This window comes from Eretmochelys imbricata, chromosome 5 (genome assembly GCF_965152235.1).
Source record: "Eretmochelys imbricata isolate rEreImb1 chromosome 5, rEreImb1.hap1, whole genome shotgun sequence".
NCBI classification, from domain to species: domain Eukaryota; kingdom Metazoa; phylum Chordata; order Testudines; family Cheloniidae; genus Eretmochelys; species Eretmochelys imbricata.
Window position 1 is genome coordinate 12,822,401 of NC_135576.1, and position 17,849 is coordinate 12,840,249.

Sequence of the window (17,849 nt, forward strand, 5' to 3'; positions counted from 1 at the left end):
ACCCTTACATTTTTATAACATGCAAGGAAAGCACAGTATATCTGAAAGTTCATAGAATATCAGAGTTGGAAGGGACCTCAAGAGATCATCTTGTCCAACTCCCTGCTCAAAGCAGGGCCAATCCTCAATTTTTGCCCCAGATCCCTAAATGGCCCCCTCAAGGATTAAACTCACAACCCTGGGTTTAGCAGGCCAATGCTCAAACCACTGAGCTATCCCTCCCCCCAAAGTTACATATTGATAAGCTGGTTTGAGAGCATTGTTCATTATAGCCATCCTATTATAAACAGGTGATAATTTTATGTAATGATTTTATGGATAGAGTATTGCTTCTTAAGTTCCCACCAACCTGTGTGGCCAGGCAGCCGCTCAGCAGGCTATCAAGTGCCTTGCACTTCAGGTGCCCCTCTCCCCACTGCCAGGCTGCTCCTGCTCTCTGCCTTGGAGCCCCTGGCCAGCTGCTCCCAGGAGCCTCCTGCTCTCTGTGCAGAGCAGGTGGGAGGGAATAGAGGAGGGGGTCACTGATGTCAGGGTGTCCCCCTCCCTCCACTGCTCTACCCCATCTCCACAGAGCAGGAGAGGGGGACAGGACATGACATGACTCAGGAGGGAGGGACCTTGCTGACAGCTGCTGCTGTGTCTAAACAAGCAGGCTTCAGACTGCTGAGTGCAGATCTCCTTAAAAGGGCAGCATGCGTCGTTCTCTCAGCCACACGTTGTCTTTCACACTCACCTCCCAACACAAGTTTGTATTATTGTTGTTACCTGACACTTTGCAACATGTTTAGTTTTTTGACAGGTTTCAGAGTAGCAGCCACAAGTACTCCTTTAGTTTTTTGACTGGTCTATGCCCTCCATAGTTTTTATTTCTCTTACTACTCAGAATTAAATTTAAATGTAAGTTCTAAAATGCCTAACCTGTCCTGGCTGAAGTAATTATCTCTATGGTAACTTTTTAAATATATATCTAATTTTTTTTTGTTTCTATTGGTGGTGCACATCCACACATTACCTCAAGATGGTGCACATAAAATTCATTCCACACATGGATGGAAAAAATTAGAGAGAACACTGATTGCTTCTACCGCAATTTGTTCCATAATCACATATTAGTAAGGGTTGGACTGCTGTTACTTAGCAACTTTACATAACATATTTAAGCACTTAAGTTACACTAAGCACCTCCAGAAGCAGGTGTGCACACAAGCAGATAAGGTGGTTATTGTAAATTCCACTAGATGTCTTCATACTTATCTGCCTATTTAGGCACTTAAAATACCACTGTAAATTAAAGCTGAAGGGTGCTCAGTGATCCAGAACCAATGCCTGGAGAAGAGTGTTGAGGGTTATTTATGCTTTCAAATATTTTAGTAATTTATTTCAAAATATTTGAAAGTGGTGTAATTTATAGGGTGATGTTTGACAAATAAGATGTGCAGAATTTTAAAATATTGTATGCAGGTTTTTAATTTTTTGGTGCAGAATTCCCCCAGGGAGTACCAGGGTACTGTGTGGCACAATATAGGTACAAGCAGGTCAGTGCGGGGTCTGGGAACAGTGGAGATCTGGATGCACAGGAGCTTCTGGTGGGGGGGGGGGGGGGGGGAGGGAGGAGAGAGAGGAAGGGTAGGGGTTCTGGATGCAGGGGGAATGGGACTCCACAGCAAAGTCCAGGTACAGGTGGCTAGGGCTCAATGTGTGTGTGGTGGGGGGAGCTCAGCGGGGCCTGGATGCATAGGGGTTGGGCAGATATGGGGAACAGCTCCCCAAACAGTGACCCTGCTCCTTGCGGCAAAGGAGCCATGGGGCAAGTGGGGGGAGGGGGTCACTGTCCACTGAGCTGCTGCCCCTGCCTGTCCAACCCCTGTGCACCTAGACACCCTCTCCTCCCCCCAGACCCAAACCCCTCTGCGGAGCCTCAGACCCCATCAGGCCCCCCACCCCACGATGCAGAGCTTCCTGCAGCCAAGGGAGTTTCTGTGGGGGGGTGATCTGACCCAGACCCAGCTGCTCCATGCAGGGGAGGAACTCCTCCACCCCCGCCCAGCCAGGACTAACAGCCCTGGGCAGCCAGGGCATCCCCACACCACACACATAACTTACCCATGCTGCCAGGGAGGGGTGAACAAGCACTGGGGCAGATTCTCTTCGCTTCCCCACCAAAACCATTTTTCTGCTGGAAAGCAAAGACAACCTGTGGGAGGACGTTTCTTCATTGTGCACAGAACTCCAAGTGTATATAGTGCAACAAGACAGGTACAACAGCCTTATATCAGTCTGATTACTGTTTGCTTCCTCTGCTTGCTGTTAGTTTTCTAAGAGTTGCTGTTTGAATCATGTCAAAAGTGGGACAGATGGGACAGTTTTCAAATACAGATTTGAAAACTGCGACAGGCTACTGGCACATGCTGTGTATATTATACCTCAAGCAATTGAAACGGCTAGTCCCAGAGCTGAAAGCAATTAAGAATGAAATAGCAAGTTTACTGTAAACTTCAGTTCCCTTAAGAGACTTAGTGAACATTACTAAATATCCCTCTGCTCTCCCCAAATAGCTATGTTTTTCCCCCCCCCAAACTGAAATTAGCGCTTGGGGGCAAGTAGTACCTGGGCCTTTCATATGCATAAGTTTTAGAATGGTCCTTTACCCCTCTTGAGTTTTCTACATTAGGGAATTGAACATATTCAGAAACCATTTGTTCTAGGAAGTGTCCCAAAAAGTGTTAGGTAGCAATGCGGATAGAATTCTCAGCCTCAATTCAAGTTCATGACTTGCTACAAAGTCCATTTATAGAAGCTCTTGGTTACTGGGGCGGAGGAGAGATTGTAAAGTGGGATTGTGATCAGGAGACAGGACTGTCTAGGAATCTTGAGTTCGGAGCTGTCAAACTCAATGCATGCTTCTCCAGGTTCCAAATACATGCATTGAGCAGATATTTTATGCTGCAGGGCCAGTACAGCTATAGGAGAATGTGATTTAAGTGGTTTCTAGTACCTGTCATTATGATCTGGGCACCTGCTACCAGCCCACCATGTATCTGAGCTGTTCATTTCAGCTACAGAATCTTTTCCTATTGATAAGTGAGCCAGAAGGGACCCAGACTTTAGCTTTTAAGACTTTAGATTCTCAGTGCCATCCCTGGACAAATAGTTTTACATTAAGCAAAATTTTATCTGAGTATTGTGACAAAATTTGAGCCTTATATTTTCCACATGCTTTCCAGAATTATAAACAGCACTTCAATGAGTAGGGAACGTTTCAGGGAGTTTTACCAGTTAAAATTTTAAATTTGTGTTGTTTTAGTAGTTTATGTATACACACCTAGAATACCTGGATAGAAAGGTGTCAGTTTATAATGAATGTCTAGAGCTTTTTTACATGGGACCTTTTATTCTCAGTGAGATATCTGTACAGTCAAGTCACACAAACTTCTGAAGAATGGAGTTAGAGCTCTAGAATTATCAGTGACAAACAGTGTGGCATATTAGAACAGTTAAGCGTTTATGCTTCAAAAGTAGCCAGGAAGTTTGTGACTATTTCTTTCAGCTTGGCATCTGTCTGTTCGGAGATCTTCCCATCAGTCCTGTTAGAGAAAAAGACAGGCACAAATTACACTTCAGACCCAATAGGTCATTCCTTAACCTCTCCCCCTTGACAAAAAAACCACCACCACCAATGCAATCTAGAATCTTGCTAACTAGTAAGTGGGAGGTCTGTGGCAGGCTAGCAAGTGAGTGAACAGGAATGCAAGGGTAATGCATCAAGTTGTACTTTAGAGTGTACTACTGAAGTTAATATACTATTTTGTGGAAACAACAACAGTAAGATTTCAGTTGTGGTGAGAAGAAAAGTACACTTCTGGCACAAATCTCAGTATCTAGGTTAAATGAGGTTCTGTTTGTTGTCAGTGACCTTTACTTCAAGATAATCCAATATGCTTCAGATAAGTTTTAGAGACCAGGTCATGTGCCCTCCATTGCTATCCTTCAAATAGTTCATCCCTTCCTTCTCTACTTACACAATTTAAAAATCCAATTTCAATCCTCAAGACTCCACTGTTACATACCAATAAGAATCTTAATCTTTGTGTTTGAAGTATTTATGCATACATCACCTTCAAAATAAAAAAGTGGGAACACTGAAGACACATATACCTGATTGTGCCTAAAAGGGTCTGTTGCTGGCTCAGAACGTGGGCTAGGAAAGCATTCTCAAATCTGGTGATTTTGCTGGGCTCCAGTTTGTCCAAGTAACCTCTTACACCAGCATAGATGACTGCAACCTGTTCCTCAATAGCCATGGGGGCTGCACAGAAGAGAAGAGGGTAGTGTTAGCCAACCTGTATTTCTGGCCTCAGAACATAGCTCAGAGTTGTGCAGGAGTCCCTGGAAAGTTCAGTGTTTGTGCAACAAGATGATTCAAAAATAATGAAGACTGCATTCTGCACATAACTTGTTCACAACTACTCAGCTTTATGTTATTGTAGCTGTACTAACAAGCTGACCTGATGATTAGTAATCAAAGTTCTACTGGCCTAGCAACATCATATCAGAACCAGAAGTCACCCAAAAGGACTGAACTGTTTCCCATTGGCTGCAGCCGGTCTGACCTTGCTATGGACCCAGACTTGTTTCTTCCCCAGCTAGTTAAGTGTTGGATAAAAAGACAGGGAACTCACAATACTGTCCTTGTTTGAGAAGCTCAGTCAGACGCACACCACGATTCAGCAGCTGTTGAGTAGCAGCATCCAGATCAGATCCAAATTGAGCAAAAGCAGCTACTTCACGATACTGAGCCAATTCTAGCTTCATGGTACCGGCCACCTAAAATACAAGAAAAATTATTGGGTTTGGTTTTATGCTCCATTTTGCAAGCGGCTAAAATCCTCTAACTTATTTTCCTTAGAAAGCTATCAGAGCAACATGGGTTCATTTCAGGTCCATATGATGGGTATTATGTTCACTTTTAAGCATAAAAGAGCACCATAATGTGCATAAGGATGAGAAGAAACAGACGGTCAAGAACTGAGAAGGTAAGCAGAAGTTCAGGTAGTGGAGCTGTGTTGCATCCTGAAGCAAATTTGTAAGTGGAGAACAATGTTGCAATTTACATTAAAGCTAAAGTTAGTGTTTATCACCTTCATATTTTGATTAAACAGATTACCACAAGTCTGATCAGAGATAATACCTTCAGGTCTGGATTCAACACAGACAATAGTTTGATACTTCTGTTTGATTTCATCATGTCTAAATTGAGAGGGGGTGGGGGGGGATTTCTATAACTCCAAAATATTTACAAAAACAGGAAGCTGAGACCAGTTTCTTGAGGTTTAGTCTTTGGGAGTTTACAGTCATTTACAACTGGCTTTATGTAAATAGTGAAGACATTTTAAGTGTGCAGCTACTTTGTGTGTTACGATCTTAAACGCTAGCAAAAAGAAGTGAAAATGAGTATAGGACAGGACCTAGAGGTCTTTGTTTTTAAGCAGCAAGTGTTCTGTTAACATTTGAGTTATTTTATGCTCACCTGCTTCATGGCTCTGGTCTGGGCAGCAGAACCCACACGGGAAACAGACAGCCCAACATTGATGGCTGGACGGATGCCTTTGTAGAACAGTTCAGTTTCCAAGAAGATCTGAAGAGAGAGATTTCTGAAGTTTCTACCTAAATACTAACAGACTTACTCACTATTAAAGTGCATAGTTGATTACTTATCAGATCACTCAATTACACCAGCACACAAGGAATAGATTCTTAAATCCTACCTGTCCATCAGTGATGGAGATTACATTAGTTGGAATGTAGGCTGACACATCACCAGCCTGAGTCTCAATGACAGGAAGGGCAGTCAGGGAGCCACCTCCAAAGGAGTCATTCATTTTGGCTGCTCTCTCCAAGAGACGAGAGTGTAGGTAGAACACATCACCAGGGTAGGCCTCACGACCAGGTGGACGTCTCAGCAGCAGAGACATCTGACGGTAGGCAACAGCCTGTATAAAAAGAAAAATGCTTTAGAAAAGTAACAAATTTCTAAAGACAAGTTTAAAATCATACATCTGTTTAAATTCCAGTGTTAAGTTCCCAAAGCTATGTCAGTTTCTTGAAATAGGGAATATTTCATTTTACCTGTTTGGATAAGTCATCATAAATGATCAGAGCATGTTTCCCATTATCTCGGAAATACTCTCCCATGGAGCAACCAGAATAAGGAGCCAGGTACTGAAGAGGAGCAGCATCTGATGCTGTTGCAGAAACCACGATAGTGTACTTCATAGCATCTGAAAAGAGTTTGAGACAGTTATTGAAAAATGTTGCTTTGTTTAAAAACCACTTTAGACTCTTCCTCTTAGATTACATACCCCGTTGGACATAAAAATGGACATCTGTATTTGCCAAACAATTACTGTTTTAGTAATATGACCTCAAAGACAATTCAGTTACTGACTCCCCAATTAGGGAATTTGCTGCAGAAAAGTTTCTATCAGGATAGGTTTCTTTAAGAACTGCATCTGATAAATGTTTACATGTACTGTAAGATTTAGTCAAATTGGCAATCTCAAATTAAGATGCATAGAATAGCAAGCAAAACTATCTTTGGCTTACAAAACACACTTTTCCCTAGATAGATGAAAATAAAATCTCACAGAAACCTGTTATAATAGCGATGAAGTCTAGTGACTAATTCAGTCACTGTTTTGGTCTCCCTCTAATGAGATATTTATAGTTTAAATTGAAATGAAGCTGCTGCTATAGTATTACATTATCTGCTGAAGTATGCATAAGCTGAAGGGCTCCTTCCTCAGGTGACTCCAAGGTAACAATTTCTCAGCTTCTGCAAAGTTATCACTGCCCTTTGCTCCATGGGACTACAGCATGTTAGAGTGAGAATGTACTGCAGCAGAGTTCAACCTTTTCCCCCCTGCCAGAAGTTGACACCACTTGCCCATGAAGCAAAGCAGTACATCTCCATGATTAGTGTCAGGTATTTTCAAATAGCAGTGAAAGACTATTGAATTCAAAATAGAGGTAAGCAAAGAAGAACCTTCTTTTTGACCTAGAGCAGTGGTTCTCAAAGCCGGTCCGCCGCTTGTTCAGGGAAAGCCCCTGGTGGCCCAGACCGGTTTGTTTACCTGCTGCGTCTGAAGGTTCGGCCGATTACAGTGCCCACTGGCCACGGTTCACCGCTCCAAGCCAATGGGGGCTGCGGGAAGGGCGGCCAGCACGTCCTTTGGCCTGCACTGCTTCCTGCAGCCTCCATTGGCCTGGAGCGGCAAAGTGCGGCCAGCGGGCACCACGATCGGCCGAACCTGCAGAAGCAGCAGGTAAACAAACCTGTTTGGCCCGCCAGGACTTTCCCTGAACAAGCAGCGGACCAGCTTTGAGAACCACCGACCTACAACATTTGTAGTTACTAACCATGAGACTACAATTAAGGTCTTTCCTTCAGCCTGACCTGCTATCATTACTCTTAAAATGCCCCATTTATTTTGTGCAAACTCATCTGCACATGAAGTATAGACACAGGTTATTTGACATTCATTTATCTACTTTATGAAGTGTGTACAATGCACAGCAATTTGTCAGGTATAGTTACCAGCCTACTGCCAAAGAGAAGGGCTGGCTACACATTAAAATCAATAGCGTGGTTCTACTCTGAAAAGCCACCCAGACAGGAGCACTGTCAAACTGGAAGTCGCTGAGGCAAGCATGGAAAGAACAGAATGTGCTTTTTCTGCCAACTGGAAGTACTGCAAAACACAATTTGGGATCTGAAATCAAGCTGGTTCTTTTCTTGTGCATCAGAGATTCAGCAGACAGTTTGTTCTTGGGGAGATTTGTGCACTCCCATGACATTTAACATTTGTATTAGTTAATCAAGTTGCACCAGTTAACCCATTATTAAGTGCACAGAAGGAATAGTATTAGTGTAAAAGCGGAAATGGAAAGTCACTTTAAAGAATTCCAGTGTTTTCTCCAACTCTTTATACCTGCATCAGTAAGCCTCTTCACCAGCTGAGCAACAGTAGATCTCTTCTGACCAATTGCAACATATATACAGTACAGTTTCTTTTTCTCATCAGTTCCATCATTAAATCGTTTTTGGTTGATGATTGTGTCAATAGCAATTGAAGTTTTGCTGCAAAGTAGTAGAAAGTGAGAACTCAGATGGGCTAATTTGTCCAAGTTACTTTGTTTTCTTCCCTCCACATGTACAGATTAGCTTTGTATAGTCCACCCCTTTTCTTCAATAAAGGAACAGCTCCTTAGCAGCTTAGACATTAGACAGTAAGCTTCAGAAGACACATATTGCTTACCCAGTCTGTCTGTCACCAATGATCAATTCACGCTGGCCACGGCCAATGGGTACTAAACTATCCACAGCCTTGATGCCAGTTTGCATGGGCTCACGCACAGAGATCCTGGGAATGATCCCAGGAGCCTTTAGACCAACTCTCCTACGTATCTTAGAACCAAGTGGACCCTTGAAAGCAAAGAAAGATTCTGTAGCTATTCACAAAGCATTGTGACTATATAATCTAAGATACAGCAAAGTTTGTTTGCCATATTTACCTTTCCATCAATGGCATTACCCAGCGCATCTACGACACGGCCCAAGAGCTCATCACCAACTGGAACATCCACAATGGCCCCAGTCCTCTTCACAACATCCCCTTCCTTAATCAGTCTGTCGTTACCAAATACAACAACACCAACATTGTCCGGTTCCAAGTTCAGGGACATACCCTAAAACAGAGGTGATGCCATTATGGAACATGAAGCAGCCAGGAATTCAATTAATATCTGGTTAAACTGTTGCAAGAACTAAGAATTACAAAAAATGAAGGTATTCTGAATGATAACAGGCTTAAACACATTTGAGTTCTCCATAGATAAAGTTGCCACAACAGGTAGACTGAGGATGTGTATCTATAGTTAAGCTGGTTCTAGAAGGAAAGGGACCTCTAGAGGTATGTTTTAAATTAATGACAAGACACTGACAATGCAAAGTTATACATATTGGAAAACCACAACTATACATATAAAATGATGGGGTCGAAGTTAGCTCTTATCACAGAGGAAAGATCTTAGAGTCATCGTGGATAGTTCTCTGAAAACATCTGATCAATGTGCAGCAGCAGTCAATAAAGCTAAATGTTAGGAACCATTAGGAAAAGGATAAGGACTAAGACAGAAAAATATAATGCTATTACATAAATCCATTTTTGTCACTGGACCTCTAAAAAGATTAGAATTGGAAAAGAAACAGACGGGCAACAAAAATTATTAGAATACAGGACAACTCCTATAAGAGGAAAGATGAAAGAGAATGGGACTGTTCAGCTTAGAAAAGAGTGACTAAAGTGGGATATGACAGAAGTCTATGAAATCATGGCTATGTGGAGAAAGCGAGTATTATTTACCCCTTCACATAACACAAGAACCAAAAAAAGTCACCTGATGAAATTAATGGGCTGCAGGTTTAAAAAAATATCAAGGTGCTTCTTTACACAACCCACAGTCAACCTGCGGAGCTCCTTGTGGGGGGATATTGTAAAGGCCAAAAGTATAAGTGGGTTAAAAAAATGAATTAGTAAGTTCATGGAGGACAGGTCCATAATGGCAATTAGCCAAGATGGTCAGGGATGCAACCCCATGCTCTGACTGCTTCTAAACCTCCAATTGCCAAAATCTTGGACTTGACAACAGGGGATGCATCACTGGAGCACTGGTCTGACCCAGTATGACCATTCTTATGATCTTAAAACAAGCAATTCTGGCTTAAGAATAGCAAAAAGTTGACAGTTAGCTCTGAGAAGAGACATACTAATAATTTCCCTCAAGGTAAATATTTCAGTACTATGACAACTGAAATATCAGTTCAAAGGGGTAAACAATGCCCCCTTTAAAAAGTTTTGGTGCACATACTGGATTAACTCTTTTCCTGGGAAGTGTAGTCTTTGAGAAGTGTGTTTTCCAAGTCATCTTTAAATTAAAGCTCCTTCACTGTACTAGTTTTGGCAATCTAATGTCTAGTTAGATTAAAAACCACCTCACTCCCTGAAACAGAGTAGCCATAGGCTTCTAGTATCAAGTTCAAGCTCCCTCCCATTGTTTTGGAGACAAGTCATATGGAAAACAAAAGTCACTCATAAGTTACTAACCAAGCATTCACAGGTGTTGTGAGGATCAGAACAATATGTTCATCTCACTACTTTGTTCATAATGGACTGCTGACTCCTGAATAAAGAATCCAGCTAATTACTGTGCACTGTATTCATCCATGTTAAAGTTCCTTCACTGAACTAAAAAACATTCCCTGAAACTAGGGAAGCCCCTCCTTCAGACCCTCACAAGTTCACCTGTTCCGTTTAGTTTCTATCTTAAGACTTACTGGATAAGTGAAAATGCGAAGAAATAAAGCAGCAAGACAGCGATACATCAGAGGGAAACTAAATACCAACACGCTAAAACCATGACATTATTGTTCAGATTCCAATTTAAATTCTCGTCTCCACAACAAATGTTACTCAAAATATTCCCTGCACTCCCATATGAAGCAGAGAATAAGTGCTTCAGCACATAGTATGCCATCAAGTAAAATCTCAGAAGTTCCAATGACGCTTTTAGCATCACAAGAATCACTCAGACTGAAACAAAGTTTTAGTTGTATCAAGTTTACCTTTAGTCCAGAAGAGAACTCCACCATTTCTTCTGCTTGAACATTCCTTAGGCCATATACACGTGCAATACCATCACCAATGGACAGCACACGCCCAGTCTCTTCTAGCTCAACGGAGGTGTCAGCTCCCAGAATACGTTCCTCAAGAATAGAGGATACCTCAGCAGTGCCTGGTAAGAACAAATAATTTTAAACTAGAACAGTACCTTGTTGAAACAGTTGTATGAATTTAGGAGCATTAATTCAAGAAAATACAAGTTAAACCTGGCATAATGCAAGATCTTAGGCACAACTGTTCTTTAGAACCTACAGCTTGCTGAGGAGAACAGCCAATGGTACCCCTATCTGCTCCCATATCTAAATGGGAATTTGCTATCACCATTAACAGTACAGCGCCTCTGTCAGGCTTAGAATAATGAATTCAGGAATGATGCTGGCTAAAGTGTATTAAGATGTGACCACTTAATTCTCAAAAAAACCATTAGATTTGGACCCACTGAGGGGTTAGAAGCTGGTGGACAGGTAGTAACAAGGTGTACAGGGCTCCACTTGGGAGCACCTGGGCTAATCCAGTTGCAGGATCTAAACCTAGTTCCACTGTGGCTAGACTACTATAGCATTCACTCGGACTGGATAAACATTAAAATTCTGTAAATGCAAAAACAAAGTTTTACAAAAAGCCCAGAGAAGTGTTCCCATAAAAAGCAGATAGTTTAAGAAGTGAACATTCCCCTAAAATTCACAACTCAGACTGTAGTAGTGTTGCATTAGCATATGGAAGTACAATTGAAGAAACTGAACAGTTTATTTTCATTATTGCAAAGCAAGGGAAAAACAAAACAAAGAACTAAGACTAGATCAGAGGTGCGCAAACTACGGCCCACAGGACTGTCCTGCCAGGCCCTTGAGCTCCTGGCCCACAAGGCTAGCCCCCAGCCCCTCCCCTCCCCACAGCCACACCACTGCACAGGCAGCGCTCTGGGAGGTCAGGGGACAAGGAGCAAGGGGGGTTGGATGGGTCAGGTGTTTTGAGGGGGGCACAGGCCAGGCTGTTTGGGGAGGCACAGCCTTCCCTACGCAGCCCATACCATTTCGCACCCTAATGCGGCCCTCAGGCCAAAAAGTTTGCCCACCCCTGGGCTAGATTAATCTTGCTTTGTTTAAAAAAAAAAAAAAACACCACCACACACAAAACATGGTTTGTTTCAATCTGTTTAGTCTAACAAATGTTTTTTTTTCCCCCAAAGCAGGATTAATCTAGTCTGTTTAGTTCTTTGTTTTAATTTATGTTTAATTGAATGAGTTGTGTCCTACTCCATTAGAATTTGGTTATGGTACACTGCCAAACTAAGGTCAAAAGCTTGTACCAACAGAGTAGACAAACTAGGCCCCTGCTGTTAAGACATTTATATTTTATAAAAAAAATTTCATTCATCCTGAAAGGTATTAAACCACTTGACTAGTGGTCTACAGCAGCACTGAAAATACAGCCAACCAGAGAAAGCATACTGCTGGAGGGACAGGGAAACTATGACCAAGGACACAGGGTCAAAGCCGAACACTTGAGAAAGCCATGAGTTTAGCACGAATACTGAACCAACAGGAACCAGGGGTTTAAGACTTCAAAGCTCTTCTGCATGGTACTCCCCTTATCTCTTTTAGGGGGGCTAAATTCAACCTTCAGTTCCAGGCAGTCTAGGTAAACTAGATCTGATGCTTAAGACTACCACACCATTCTCTCTAGTTTGAGCATACCATTGACAATTGACCAAGTCATTCAAACAAAATAACTAAGGTACAGCTTAATATCTATGAAACTTCTAAAAGATGGTTTGATATAAACAAATCTCCACAAAACAAGGAGATGGGAGACACTGTTACAAACTGAAACATAGCACTCATATCGCAAGGACATCTTTCTATCTGCTGTGAATATTGCCGTTTAGTTAGCAAATCTGAACCTGTACATTTGCATGAATAGCGTATGTCTTATGTTAAGAAGTTTCTTTGGACTCACCAACTTTTTGAAGACTAGTTTTGGAGGCATGGATGTTCCTTGTAGCAACAAATGTTGCACCCAGCGCATTTCTGGAAACCTAACAACAAAAAGCATTTTGTTTAAAGAGTCAGTAATTTTGGGGGGGGTTTCTACTGACTATGTAAAAACATGCAGGAGAAACAGTATTTTAAAGGACACCACCACCTTGAAAGCCATCTGCATGTACAAAAATTTCCAGACAGAAACCCAACACCTAATGCCTCAATTTCACAAGTTGCTTCCTGGGGATACCCCATGCAGAACCCCACCGACTTCAACAGAAGGCCTCCTACGCAGTTTGAAGGATCAGGCCCAAGATTAGTATAATTAAAAGTAGCTAGTAAAGCGTTCCTAATTTTTAGTTTACTTAATGCATTTTCTATTCAGATTCTATGCTGTCCTCATCACTGTAGTGTATGAGCATCTTCCAGAACTGCTTTAAGCAAGGTGATCACTCACAGCACTTGGGGTTTAATGACATTCTTCTTTGCTATAAAGGTTTTTAAGCCCCAGACCGTTTGATTTTTTTTTAAGGATTTTTAGAAGAGCACTATCAGAAACTGGGATTTTTTTTTAAAAAAAAAAAATGTAATCAATTTAAGCACAGAGTGTCCTCCTTAAGTTCTCACCCTCATAAGTGAGATCCATGAACATGAGTTTGGGTAAAAGACAACAACAAAGAAGCTGGCGCCACCAAGGCAGACTGCACAAGACATAAAGCAGCACCACGGCTTCCAGAAGACGGTCTAATCCAGTGTTAACACAAGCAAATGCCAGGCCAGTCAGACCGGGACGCCCCCACCGCCCCTCACTCACCTTCGCCAGGGTCACTGCCTGGGGCTGAGTAGCCTCAGAGATCCCTGCGCTCCCACCCCAGCCCCCACCAGGGATCCCAAGGCTTCCAAGGCGCCTGCCCCGGGGCGGGAGGTGCCAGGGCTACCCCAGCCTGGAGTTCAGTCCTGCGCTTGCCCTCCCAGACCCCTGCGCGTCTCCTCCCGCCCTAGGGACCCGGGCCGGGCCTGCCCTCGCTGGGGCCGGGCCTGCCCTCGCTGGGGCCGGGCCCCGCGCAGCGCCCAGCCAGTCGAGGAGGATGGTGCGGGGGGTCCGGCTCCGGGCAGCCCCACGGGCCCCTCTCAATGTCACCCCAGGCCCGGACTCCAAGATGGCGGCGGGTGCACCCGGCTCCCCCACGCCCGGCGCGGTTCTCACCAGGCCGGCCTGCCGGGGCAGCGAGCGGGCGAGGGCAGCAGCCACACGGACCGAGAGCATCTTGCTGGGCTGAGGAGCGAGCGGGAAGCGTCTCCTGCAGCTGCTGCCGGCGCCTTACACACTCCGCACAAAATGGCCGCTTCCGCTCCGCCCCTTCTGCGGGAAGGTCACGCCCCTCACCCCGCCGCGACGGGGCAAGCGCGGGCCCTGACCCGGAAGCGGCTCTTGCAGCCCGTCCCGCAGAGTGAGCTCTTACACCTTTTATTTCACGATTTCGGGGTTTTGTCACCGTTTTTAGGCAGTTGCCTGTTTTTGTTTTTTTTTTTAAAAAAGCAGTTTGAAATCGTTAAAAAAAAATTGTCCGTTGCCCTTGAAATGGCCCCACCCATCGTAAGCAGAAGCAGCTCCCCCTCCCCCAGGCAGGCCGCGTCTAAGGGGTGAGGCCAGTCCAGGCTGGCAGAGGGTAGAGCTAACTTGTGACCCCTGCCACCCTGTCCCATAGCCAACATGATAGTGCCCATTCCACACTGGTACGCAGTGTCACCAGCTCTCACAATAATATCCTTATGTTTGGTGGTTTTCTTGAAGCTCCAGATCCTGGAGTCATGGGATTCTGAAAAAAGAAAAGGAGGACTTGTGGCACCTTAGAGACTAACAAACGTATTTGAGCATAAGCTTCATCAGATGCATTCAGTGGAAAATACAGTGGGGAGATTTATATACACAGAAAACATGAAACAATGGGTGTTACCATACACACTGTAACGAGAGTGATCAGGTATATAAATTGTTTCATGTTCTCTGTGTATATAAATCTCCCCACTGTATTTTCCACTGAATGCATCCGATGAAGTGAGCTGTAGCTCACGGAAGCTTATGCTCAAATAAATTTGTTAGTCTCTAGGGTGCCACAAGTACTCCTGGGTTTTTTTGAGGATACTGACTAACACGGCTGCTACTCTGAAACCTGTCATTATTTTTAAGGTTTCAGAGTAGCAGCCGTGTTAGTCTGCATTCGCAAAAAGAAAAGGAGTACTTGTGGCCCTAGATATCTCATGGTTTTTGGTGGCCTGACTCATGAATTTTGAAAGCTTGGAATTTAGGACTTCTAAACAGAAAAGCAAAGTATTATCTATCTATTATTCTACTCAGTGCCTATGATTAAGGCTATGATTTAGTCATGAGTCTTTTTAGTAAAAGTCATGGACAGGTCACAGTCAATAAACTAAAATTCAGAAATGACTTTTACTATATACCCTACTAGCTGCGGGGTGAGGGGAACTCTGCTTTGGGGAGCTGGGGCTGGGCACTGCTATGGGAAGGGCGAAGGGCTGCTGCTCTTGTGGGAGGGGTCCCAGGGGCCAGCAGCACCAGCGGCCGGGGGCAGGGTTGCCAACTTTCTACTCGCACAAAACTGAACACTCCTACCCCGCCCCTTGCCCTGCCTCTTCTCCAAGGCCCCACTCCCTCTCACTCCATCTCGCCTCCCTCTGTTGATCGTTCTCCCCACCCCTCACTCACTTGCTTATTTTCACCAGACTGGGGCAGGGTGTTGGGGTGTTGAAGGGGGTGAAGGTTCCGGCTGGGGCTGTGGGCTCTGGGGTGGGGCTGGGAATGAGGGGTTTGGGGTACAGGAGTGTGCTCCAGGTTGGGACTGAGGGGTTTGGAGGGCAGCAGGGGGATCAGGGCTGGGGCAGAGGGTTGGGGCATGGGAGCAGACTCAGGGTGGAAGGCTCCCGGCGCCGCTTACCTCAAGCAGCTCCCAGAAACAGCGGCATCTCCCCTGTCCGGCTCCTACACAGAGGTGCGCCAGGTGTGGCTGTGGTTCCTGGCCAATGGGAGCTGCAGAGCCAGCACTTGGGGTGTGGTCAGCGTGTGGAGCTCCCTGGCTGCCCCTACGCGTAGGAGTCGGAGGGAGGACAGGCCGTTGCTTCTGGGAGCCGCACAGAGCCATGGCATGTAGGGAGCCTGCCTTAGCCCCACTGCGCTGCCTACCGGACTTTTAACGGCCCTGACAGCGGTGCTGACCCAAGCCACCAGGGTCCCTTTTTAACTGGGTATTCTGGTCGAAAACTGGATACCTGGCAACCCTAGCCGGGGGCCACCAAGGCAAGTGACACCAGCTGCTGGGGGGTTGCTACCAAGCAGTGGCTGCTCCGTCTGCCCCCGGGGCTGCCCACCCGCCGCTGCTCCCACAGCCCAGGGATTGTGGTCAGTTGCCTGGGACCACCTGAGAAGTGGCCCGTGCGGCTGGCCCTCGGCCGCTCCAGCAGCACTGTTGTGGCTGGTTGCGGGTCTGCCCACCTGCCAGATGCCCAGGGTAACCTGAGCACCACCAGTGCAGCTGGCTGTGGGACCCCTGAGAAGTCAAGGAGGTCACGGAAAGTCACAGAATTCATGACTTCCGCGACCACTGTGACAGACACAGAGCCCTACCTATGATCCGTCTTTATGATACTAAACCAGGATTGCCACCTGTCTGGAATTTTAGAGGGATTGTCTCGATTTTACTGGGGCAATTTTGCATAGTGAAAGATCTTTTTACCATCATAAATTATATCCAAACCTGTAAAACATGCTATTCTAATATATTCTGTTCAGATTCTTTACTGTACCCACCATGGTAGTATCTGAGGCCTTCCAGTAGTGCATTAAGCAACATGACTAACATCTGTCATGGGTTTGTTGTCTCATCCTCCCTTCATGGGGAGAAGTACATGCAGTGGACTGTTTTATTTAGGAAATGTTTTTTGATAACAAATATACAAGTTGTTATACATTTGTTGGAGAAGGCAAAGTCAAAGAAATGCTTCTTGCACCTAGAGCAGAAAGTGGCGAGGTTTATGATGGTCCTTAATTGCTGGGGACATTCATTCCACAGACTTGGGCAAGCCTCAGAGAAAGCTTTGCATCTTGCATAGATGAGCTTTTCCACTGTCAAGTTGCTCTGTACCAGAGGAGCAAAGTTGCTGAAAACAGTCTTCATCTCAGACCTTTAGGTGATCTTTCAGATACCCTGGTCCAGGCCATTGAGCATCATGAAGAGAAGGACTTGACCTTGAACTTCAGTTGTTAGTCTATGGGAAGGCAATGCAGGGAGAGGAAGACAGGTTTGATGTTGTCATAAATATAAAGGAAAGGGTAACCACCTTTTTGTATACAGAACTATAAAGTCCCTCCTGGCCAGAGGCAAAACCCTTTCACCTGTAAAGGGTTAAGAAGCTAGGATAACCTTGCTGGCACCTGACCAAAATGACCAATGAGGAGACAAATTATTTTCAAAGGTGGATGGGGAGGTGTGGGAAACACAGGGTCTGTCTCTCTGTGTGATGCTTTTGCCGGGACCAGGTCAGGAATGCTCTTCAGTTAGTTAAGTTAGTAAGTAATCTAGCTAGAAATGTGTTATATTTCCTTTTGTTTAAATGGCTGGTAAATAAGCTGTGCTGAATGGAATGTATATTTCTGTTTTTGTGTCTTTTTGTAACTTAAGGTTTTGCCTAGAGGGATTCTCTATGTTTTGAATCTGATTGCCCTATAAGGGCATCCTGATTTTTACTGATTTTACAGAGGTGATTCTTTTACTTTTTCTTTAATTAAAATTCTTCTTTTAAGATCCTGATTGCTTTTTCATTGTTCTTAAGATCCAAGGGTTTGGGTCTGTGTTCACCTATGCAAATTGGTGAGGATTTTTATCAAGCCTTCCCCCGGAAACAGGGGGTAGGGTTTGGGGGGATATTTTGGGGGGAAGACGTCTCCAAGTGGGCTCTTTCCCTGTTCTTTGTTTAACATGCTTGGTGGTGGCAGCATAGAGTTCAAGGACAAGGCAAAGTTTGTACCTTGGGGAAGTTTTTAACCTAAACTGGTAAGAATAAACTTAGGGGGTCTTTCATGCAGGTCCCCACATCTGTACCCTAGAGTTCA

At 44.5% G+C, this 17,849-nt stretch overlaps 1 protein-coding gene across 1 annotated transcript; it reads right to left on the bottom strand.

Annotated features, from left to right (window-relative positions):
- Positions 1-3,357: 3,357 nt before the first annotated feature.
- On the bottom strand, positions 3,358-14,083 carry ATP5F1A (ATP synthase F1 subunit alpha). The gene is made up of 12 exons (XM_077816639.1): positions 13,929-14,083; positions 12,699-12,777; positions 10,682-10,851; positions 8,572-8,745; positions 8,316-8,482; positions 7,989-8,137; positions 6,127-6,278; positions 5,766-5,990; positions 5,528-5,635; positions 4,680-4,824; positions 4,156-4,306; positions 3,358-3,584 (listed from the first exon to the last, which is right to left on the bottom strand). Exons 1-12 carry the CDS (start codon positions 13,986-13,988, stop codon positions 3,503-3,505), a joined length of 1,662 nt encoding a protein of 553 aa, XP_077672765.1. The 5' UTR covers positions 13,989-14,083; the 3' UTR covers positions 3,358-3,502.
- Between the last annotated feature and the right edge of the window lie 3,766 nt (positions 14,084-17,849).

What these genes read in the sequence shown, in the direction of transcription:
- ATP5F1A (XM_077816639.1), bottom strand. Translation starts at nt 13,988, where the DNA reads ATGCTCTCGGTCCGTGTGGCTGCTGCCCTCGCCCGCTCGCTGCCCCGG. An exon ending in TGCCCCGGCAGGCCGGCCTG is followed by an intron (nt 12,778 to 13,928) that starts GTGAGAACCGCG and finishes TTTTGTTGTTAG; the next exon opens with GTTTCCAGAAATGCGCTGGG. An exon ending in TCTCCATCACTGATGGACAG is followed by an intron (nt 5,636 to 5,765) that starts GTAGGATTTAAG and finishes CTCTCTCTTCAG; the next exon opens with ATCTTCTTGGAAACTGAACT.